General features: G+C 36.8%; 1 protein-coding gene across 1 annotated transcript in view; it reads left to right on the top strand.

Moving 5' to 3' along the window:
* Positions 1-9,205, top strand: part of VPS13B (vacuolar protein sorting 13 homolog B (yeast)) — a 387,771-nt gene that overhangs the window by 319,785 nt on the left and 58,781 nt on the right. Inside the window, exon 21 of the mRNA XM_006900014.1 lies at positions 2,888-3,015. Within this exon, the coding sequence (XP_006900076.1) occupies positions 2,888-3,015 (128 nt within the window). The remainder of the gene's footprint in view (positions 1-2,887; positions 3,016-9,205) is intronic.

The raw sequence follows: 9,205 nt of genomic DNA, 5'->3' as shown, positions 1-9,205 counted from the left end.
TCTTCCCTGGAGTCAAGGATTCTGAAGCTTCATCTGACATACTTTGGGCATGTTGCAAGGAGGGGCTGGTCCTTGGAGAGGGACATCATTTTTGGGAGAGTAGAGGGACGGCGCAGGAGAGGAAGACCCTCGATGAGATGGATCGATTGTGTCAGTGGAGTGGTGGGAATGAATGCGTTTGAGACGGCGAGGTTGTCACAGGATAGAATGGTGTTTAGGGCTCTTGTATATAGGGTCGCTATGAGTCACAAACGACTCAATGGCACATAACAACAACAACAACAACGACCTTCAATGCAGGCATTTAGACTTGTTTCTTTATCTCCTTTGGCTCTTAATAATATACCACTTCCTGAAATATTTTTAAGTCATCTAGTTCTTTTTGGTATAGTCACCCTGTGTATTCACACATCCATCTTCTTTTGATGCTTCCTGGATTGTACAAGCTTTTGCCATAATGTCTCTCAGTATTGTATCTAAATTTGAATTTGTCTTTTCTCTTCTTTTAGCTTGACAATACTGAGCAAGTTCTTCCATATTTTTATTCTCCAGCTACAGTTCTTTGTGCATTCAGTAAGAATACTTTATGGTATATAATAAAAGTATAATACTCTATTGCACATATTATTATGGGGAAAATATTGTACTCCCCAAATAATTCTTTTATTGTTATATTGTCTTATCTTGACAAATTTATGGTTTTTTTAATGAATTTTAAACAGTTTAATGAATTTTATAGAACATGCATATGACTACTGAACACAGCCACAAATAGATAATGAGCTATCATAACTCTCTTGTGTACCAGTAGGATAATTTTATCTCATTTTAAATAATTACAAATTAAAAAAAATAATTACAAATTAGAATTTTTACAAGATAAAACTCCCTAACATGTTCTTGTTAGGTCGTGACTCTGTGGCATCAAGATTGGAGGAAGAATTAACTCTGACTTCCACTCAGTGTGCAACAGACTGAAAACTGCTTGACCCTCTTCACCCTGCTGCACTTAAGCCTATTTTTGCAATCATTTTGTCAGCCCATTTCATTAAGAGTGTTCCTCACTTTCACTGATCTAACTTTCCATGCATGATGTGCTTGTCCAAAGATTTACCCTTCCTGATAACAAGCCCAAAGTAAAAAAAACAAAAACAAACACCAAAACCGAAAACAAAAAACAAAAACACAAAACCAACACAAGCGCAGAATATGTGACAGAGGTTACCATTCTTGCTTCTGAGGAGCAATCTGGATATTCTTCCAAACTTGATTTGTTTATTCTTTTAGCAGTCTATGATATATTTAATAATCTTTGCCAGCATCACAATTTAAAGGCATCAGTGATTCTGTAATCCTTATTCACTGTAAAACTTTGATGCTTATGAAGCAGTTGAAAAATATGATGGTGCACCTTTGTCTTTAATCTGCCATCCCTGCTTTTCCGTAGTTTAAAGATCCTTGATATCAGATTGCCCAATGCAACATGTCTTTGGAATTCTTGACTGCTGCTACCATTAGTGTTGATTTTGGAGCTAAGTAAAAGGAAATTACTGACAACTTGAATATTTTCAACAGCTGCCATAATGTTCTCTATTGATCTAGTTGTGAAGGTTTTACCTTACTTGATGATAAGATCCAAATTGAAGACTAAAGTTTTTGTTCATCTTCAATTAATGCTTCACATCTTCCTTTTCTACATGTAAGGTTGTGTCATTTGCATAATGTAGGTTGTTGATTCTTGCTCCAATCTTGATCTATGTATATACACCACAATTCCCTTCATATAGCCTGGCTTCTTGAATTACTTGTTGAGCATGTGGATTATAGAAGTGTGAAGAAAGACTATAGCTGTAATGAACAACTTTCTTGGTTGTAAACTGTGGTATTTCTTTGGGCTGTTTGAAGAATGCTCCTAATCTATATACAAGTTTTATTTAAGCACAATTAAGTATTCTGGGATTCCCATTCTCCTCAATGTTATTAATATTTTATTATGATACACACCGTTGAAATGTCATTGCACAGATGGAATACATTTGATGGAAGAAATTCCTTTTAAAAACACTGATTGGAGAAAGACTTATCAATAGCCTTCATTATGCAGATGACACAAACTTGCTTACTGAAACTAAGGCTTTGAAGTGCTTGTTGCAGAAGATCAAAGACTACATACAGCCTTCAACGTGGATTATATCTCAACCTAAAGAAAACAGAAATTTTCAGCACTGAATCAATAGGCAGCAACATCATGATATATGGAGAAAAGACAGAAAGTGTCAATGACTTTATCTTCCTTGGTTTCACAACCAATATACTACCAGCAATTAGGAGATCAGAGATGTATTACATTGAGAAAGTCTGCAGGCAGGATCTTTTTCTCATTGAGAAACAATGATGCCAGTTTAAGAACTAAGGTGTGCCTGACTCTGGCTGTGGTCTTTTAAATCGTTGCTATGCATCTGATGGCTAGACAGTGAATAAATTCAGAAGAATAATAAATATAGAAGAATAATTGATGCCTTTTAGTTGTGATTTTGGAGAAGAGTACTGAATATTCTGTGAATGGCCAAAAATAGATACGTTTTGGAGAAGGTACAGCCATAGATGAAAAAGGTGAAAAAGCTTTATCTCACATGCTTCAGTCATTGTTTTAGTAGACATTATTCCTTGGAGGGGGACATCATCTTTGGAATGATAGGGAGACCCTCAAATTAGATGGATTGATGCAGTGACTGCTACAGAGGGCTCAAGCATGTCTGAAATAATGAGGATGGCACAGGACAGGACAGAGTTCATATGCCACCTACAAACAACAATGTCTAATGTCTATTATTTGTAAAATTGTAAGATATATTTCTGTTAAGTAATTTGCTATTCTTATACTTAGAATCCCGTCCATTATCAGTTCCTGTGAAAGCCATGCTGAATTTATCTGAAAGCTGCAGAAGTCCTGAAGAAAGAATGAAAGAATTTCTTGGAAAAGTATGGAATGCAGTGAAGTGTCTCACACTACAGGTAAAGTAAAAAAGTTTTAGTTCTATGAAGCATGTTTCTTTTCAGTAGTTTTAATAGCAATTTGTTCTTTTTTATAAGAAATACTCATTGTATTACCTGATTTCCATGAATTGGCTGAAAATAATTGATGTGATTTTAATATTACAAACAAAATTATTTAAAATATACTCTTTTTTCTAACATATACAAAATATGAAATAACTGTCAAATTTAAAAAATAATTCTATTTTATTTCATCTAAGTGTTTAAGGGTTTAAAATTATTAATGTACAAGGCGAGGAGCGAATTGGGGCTGGAGATGGGGGTGGGGTGGGTGGGGAGAAAAGTGCAACAATGCATGACTGGAATTCCAAAATCTCTGTAGATGTTCATTGAAATTAATAAGAATAACAATAAAAATTTTAAAAAATTATTGTATGTTTCACATTCTTTTTTGTTATTTCCTATTCTTGTCTCAGAACCAAGATAAAAATGGAATTGACATAGAAAGATAATATCCTTATTTTTATATTCTATTTCCAAATTAAAAATGAAAATACCTATTTATTATTTTATTTGTAATAAATTGTCATCTTTCATGTTTTAATTAAGTGCCCGTGAATTGACTTTACTTAGTTACTCTGTTTCTACATCAAATTTTACCTAATGAAAATAGATTCTTAGCAGATAATTACTATAAGAATTGAATAAAAATAACTCAACGGATATAAATTTTAAATAATTTTTTTCTATGGATAAAATAAGAAATAATAGTATTAGAGGCACTTTTAATAGATTATGTAAGGCAGTAAATCAGGGTACTAAGGACTTCTGTTACTACAGAAGCAATTTTTAAATTTTTTTAGAAAAAACAATTTTAATTACTTGTCTATTGACTTTTGTTTTGTGGTATTCGTACCAGCAACCAGAAAAATGAAAAGACACGTAGCATTGGGAATGTCTTCTGTCAGAGACCTCCCCAAAATACTGCAGAACAACAGTATCAGTATGGAGACTAAGGTGCACCTGATCTAGGCCATAGTCTTTGCAGTTACTTGCTATGTATCAGAGAGCTGGACAATGACTAGGGTTGGTAGAAGGAGAATTGATGCCTTTGGGTTGTGGTGCTGGAGAAGAGTATTGACTATACCATAGACTGCTAGGAGAACAAACAGGGTTGTCCTAGAGAGGGTGAGACAAGGCTGCTTCCTGGAGGCAAGGATTCTGAAGCTTCATCTGTCATAGTTTGGATATGTTGCTAAAAGAGATCAGCCCTTAGAGAGGTATGTTCTGCTTGGGAGGGTGGAACAAAGGTGTAAATTAAGAGAAATGTAGACAGAGAAGTTAAAGAGTTAATAAAATCCAAGTATGTATGGAATTTAGTGAGCAAGTGGTCCACTCTATTTAAAACAAAAAGAAAGTATTATGTACATATTACCTATGGTGGAGGGCCAACACAAGAGAGGAAGACCCTCGATGAGATGGATTGATTCAGTGACTGCGTATATTAGAAACAGTAAGATTGGCACAGTATAGTGCAAGGTTCAGGGCTATTGTGCATAGGTTTGCTATGAGTCACAGGCAACTCGATGGTACATAACAACGACATATGGTAAATTAGTATAATATATAGACTTTTCAGTGTTGTTGTTGATATGTGCCATCGAGTTGCCTGCGACTCATAGCAACCCTATGTACAACAGCCCTAAACCCTGCCATATCCTGTGCCAATCTCACTATCTCTGGCACACCTACCTCCAATACCCCAGTCACTGAATTAGTCCATCTCTTTGCTGGTCTTCCTCTCCTGTGACTGATCAGTAGAATAAATACATAGTATGATCAAACCATGGATCATAACAAACTGTGGCTGACTCTGAGAAGAATGGGAATCCCAGAACATTTAATTGTGCTAATGTGAAACCTGTACTTGGACCAAGAGGCAGTCATCAGAACAGAGCAGGGTAACACTGCATGGTTCAAGATTGGGAAGGGTATATGCCAGGGATGTGTCCTATCTCCATACCTTTTCAACCTGTATGCAGAGCAGATTATCCAAGATGCTGGACTCTATGAGGAGAACTGTGGTGTCAGGATTGATGGAAGATCTATTAACAATCTGTGTTATGCAGATGACACAACCCTGCTTGCCAAAACTGAGGAAGACCTCATGCACTTGCTGCAGAGGGTTAAGGACTGCAGCTTTCAGTATGGACTGCGGCTCAATGCCAAGAAGACAAAGATTCTCACCACTGGACCAATTGGTAGCATCAGGATGGATGGTGAAGAGATTGAGATTGTTCACAGCTTCAGTTTGCTCAGCTCGACAATCAACACTCTTGGCACCAGCAGTCAGGAAATCAAAAAGCATTGTGATGGGAAAGTTTGCTGTTAGGGACCTCTCTAAAGTACTCGAGCAACGGTGTCTCTCTGGAGACTAAGGTGTGCCTGATACAGGCCATGGTCTTTGCAATCGCTTGTTATGCATCAGAGAGTTGGACAATGATTAGGGAGGATAGAAGGAGAATTGATGCCTTTGAGCTGTGGTGCTGGAGAAGAGTATTGAATGTACCATGGACTGCCAAGAAAACAAACAGATTCAGCCTGGAGAGGGTTAAACCAGGCTACTCCTTGGAGGCAAGGATTCTGGGGCTTTGTCTGGCATACTTTGGACATGTTGTAAGGAGAGACAGGTCCTTGGAGAGGGACATCATGCTTGGTAGGGTGGAGGGACAGCGCAGGAGGGGAAGACCCTCTATGAGGTGGATTGATTCAGTGACTGGCGTAATTGGGATGGGTGTGTTTGAGACAGTGCGATCGGCACAGGATAGAGCGGGCTTTAGGGCTGTTGTACATAGGGTCGTTATGAGTCGCAAACGACTCAACGGCACATAACAACAACAACAACATGACCAAACCCAGATTAAATCCCATTTTGAAATGATTTGACAAGGACCTTAATTAATTATGTTAACAGAAATTGCAGTAAAGGTATATATATCAGGTATGAATAGTTGTTGTTGTTAAATGTCATAGACAACCAATAGTGACCCTATGAACAGAAGTCTTGAACAAAACTTTTTTTTTTTTCTTGAACAAAACTTTGATCTTTTCTCCAAGTTCATAGAATTTCTGGAGGCAAGCGTTTTGTTATGGTTTGGTTCTTTTTTTTTTTTTTTTAACAGAAAGATAAAAACTTTAAGATGCTGTTGTTTTAAGTACTGTAATGTCAGCTACGACTCATGGAAATTCTAAGAATAACAGATTAGGAATTTGCTTTATCCTGTGGCATCCTCAAGCTCTCTGCCATGCCCAAGCCATGCACAGTTACAGTCACTGCCAGGCTGTCTCGTTGAGAATCTCCCTCTCTTCCCTGGTTTTCTCCTTTTCCCAGAATGATGTCTTTTTCAACTTTGTCTCACATACTCTTGGCTTTGGAAAAAGACATTGTCTAAAGAGCAGAAAATGTGACATAAGGTCACAAGGCCCTGAGTGTCATTGTGAAAGGGCCAGAGTAAGTGAATATCTAGCATAGCCCCTCACTGTCCCAGAGCAGAAAGCATTAGAGCCTGTCGCCCAGCCGCATGGTGCCTCTGGAGCCACAGGTGCAGCAAGAAATTAATTTATTTGTTGTTAAACCACGCACTTTACTCACAGTTGTGGTCTGAGAAATAGGGTTTATTAGAGAAATAAGTTGGAGAGTCGGGGGGGGGGCAAAGAATATCTCACAATCAAAGTCCAGGTTTAGTCCCACAGTCCCAAGGCACAATTCCTCAATTATTCCAGGTTCCAATTTCAGCCCAGCAACACAAATTCAGGAAGCCTCCGGTTTCCTCAATCATCCAGCAAGGTTTGCCTAGAGCTCATATAAGTCAGCGTCTACTTAATTATCTGGCAAGCACAGCAAAACCTTTTTAATGTTTGCATTTATCTCAGGGCTTCTCTGGTTTCACCATACCAGCTTTTCCACAGCAAGGCCACAGTTTCTCCATGCCATCACCAGGGTCTAAGCACCAGGATCTTGCTCTCAGTCTCCCTCAAGTATTTTGTCCCAGTGTGGGAAGCACACTCTCTTATGCTAGTACCACGGCAGTTGATGATTTTCAAGACTATGTGTCTGCAGTTAAGGGAGGTGGAGAACAGAGGGGGCTAAAGTAATGGCTAAAAAAATCGTAACTGTAGGATAACACTGTAGATATCATGCTGGGAAAGGTGGAGGGTCGGAGAAAGACCACTAACAAGATGGACTGACACTGTACCCACAACAGTGGATTTGAACAAGGCAGAAATTGTGAGGATGGTGTTAGGGCAAGGTCTGTCCTGTTGTTCATAGGGCCACTATGATTTGTATTCAGTTTGTTGACTCAATGATACCTAACAACAACAATTGTACAGAAAACAACAAAAACTTGCTTTCTTGGGTGGATAAAGTACCATGATATGAAATGTCTTTTGGGAAACATTTCTTAGAGATATTCCATAGAAATGTCATGATCCAAAAAGAGAAATAGAGATGTCAAGATAATTGTAATTTCCTAAGGAATGCTCTGCCTACCTCTTGATTTAATTTTGATATTGTCCCCACTTGACTACTGACTCGCAAAACTAAGTAACACTCTTGTATAATATAGGCTATAATAAATATAAAAAATACTTTGCAATTTGGAGTTTTGTGGTGCGAAATGTTTTTATAACACTCTAAATTACTATGTTAAAAGTAACCTCTTTCCCTATTTATTCCACAAAAGCATTGAATAATTGAGTGAATACGGTTAGTCTTTATTTATATCATCTTTAGCATTTTATGATCAGAAGTTTGAACAGTGGTACTGTTGCCATCCAGTTAGGTAACAATACATCTGGACCTCGCTCTATCCTGTGCCATCCTCTTGATCTTTGTTGTGCTCAAGTCCATTGCGATAGTCACTGCGTCAGTTGTCTTGTTGTTGGTCTTTCTTTTGTTGACCCTCTACCTTGTATAGCATGATGCCTTTCACCAAGGACTGATTCTTCCTGAGAATAGGTCCAAAGTAAGTGAGACAAGTTTTGTTATCCAAGCAACTGAGTAGCTTGAACTCCCAACCTTTTATTTTAGCAGCTAACATTAACAGCTATCAGGATTCCCTGAAAAAAAGGTGTAAATTAGGAGAAACATAGAGAAGGTAAAGATTTAATAAAATCCAAATATGTATGGAATTTAGTGAGCAAGTGATCCGCTGGACTTAAAACAAAAAGAAAATATTATATACATGTTACCTATGGCTTTATCTGTGCTGTGGAATGATTAGATTAAACAATGTTCAAGATTGCCTGTAAGTTTTAGCATACTTACAGGATTTTTTTTCTAGATTAATAATGGCGCATTGTTTTTACTAGCTTTTTCACCAACAATTAAATTAATCTCTTATTTTAATAAATTATAAATAATTAATTTGTTAGTTTTATTGAATAACCTTATTAAGTATGAATTATCATAAAATTATAGACACATCACATGAAATATTGTTGTATAGGTTATTTTGAACATAAATTACTCACCTTGTTTGTCTCACCCCTTTCCTGGCTCTGTATTACACAAGCTGTGTATTTAGACATTTCCAGATGCTATGTATTCTGGAAAATTTTAAAGATAAAATTAGATTATGATTAAAATCTAAGTTTTAAAATTCAGAGTTATTTTTTAAAAGCAGTGCCCCTATTCCAAAATGTTTTACAAACTAAAATATAAAACAGAAAACCTTGAAGTTCTCATCAGATAAAACAGAATATCATGACTGAAAGCCATCAAAGGATATTCTTTTAGCGGAAGTTTGAGCAAGTAAATGTGTTTGGAACCAGAGTTTCTGGAAAGTTTATTTTGGAGCCAAAGTTGATATTTACTTACCTTGTGTTCGTTTTACCCCTTTATGGTAAAAAGACTTTGCACAAGAACATTAACAATCTTTGCTATAACCATTGTGTTCTTAAGTAGCAAACAGGAACTTCTATATTTGATTGCAGAAGATTATTTTATATTATATATAGTCTCAGATGATCTTTGTATAAGAGTTTAGCTTTCTACCTTTGCATAAATTCATTTGTTCTTTGCCCATTTTCTCAGTCTGCTAGGTAGCAAAGAACATCTGTTGTACTTGAACATTCAACTGCATATTGATTCTAGAGTATATACATATTGTTGCTGATTGCCTTCAAGTCGAACACAGCTCAACAA

The sequence above is a fragment of the Elephantulus edwardii genome, unplaced genomic scaffold, assembly GCF_000299155.1.
Source record: "Elephantulus edwardii isolate Elephantulus edwardi_28Jun2011 unplaced genomic scaffold, EleEdw1.0 scaffold00270, whole genome shotgun sequence".
NCBI classification, from domain to species: domain Eukaryota; kingdom Metazoa; phylum Chordata; class Mammalia; order Macroscelidea; family Macroscelididae; genus Elephantulus; species Elephantulus edwardii.
Note: the sequence above shows the minus strand (reverse complement) of the source record. Positions and strands in the feature narration are given on the sequence as shown.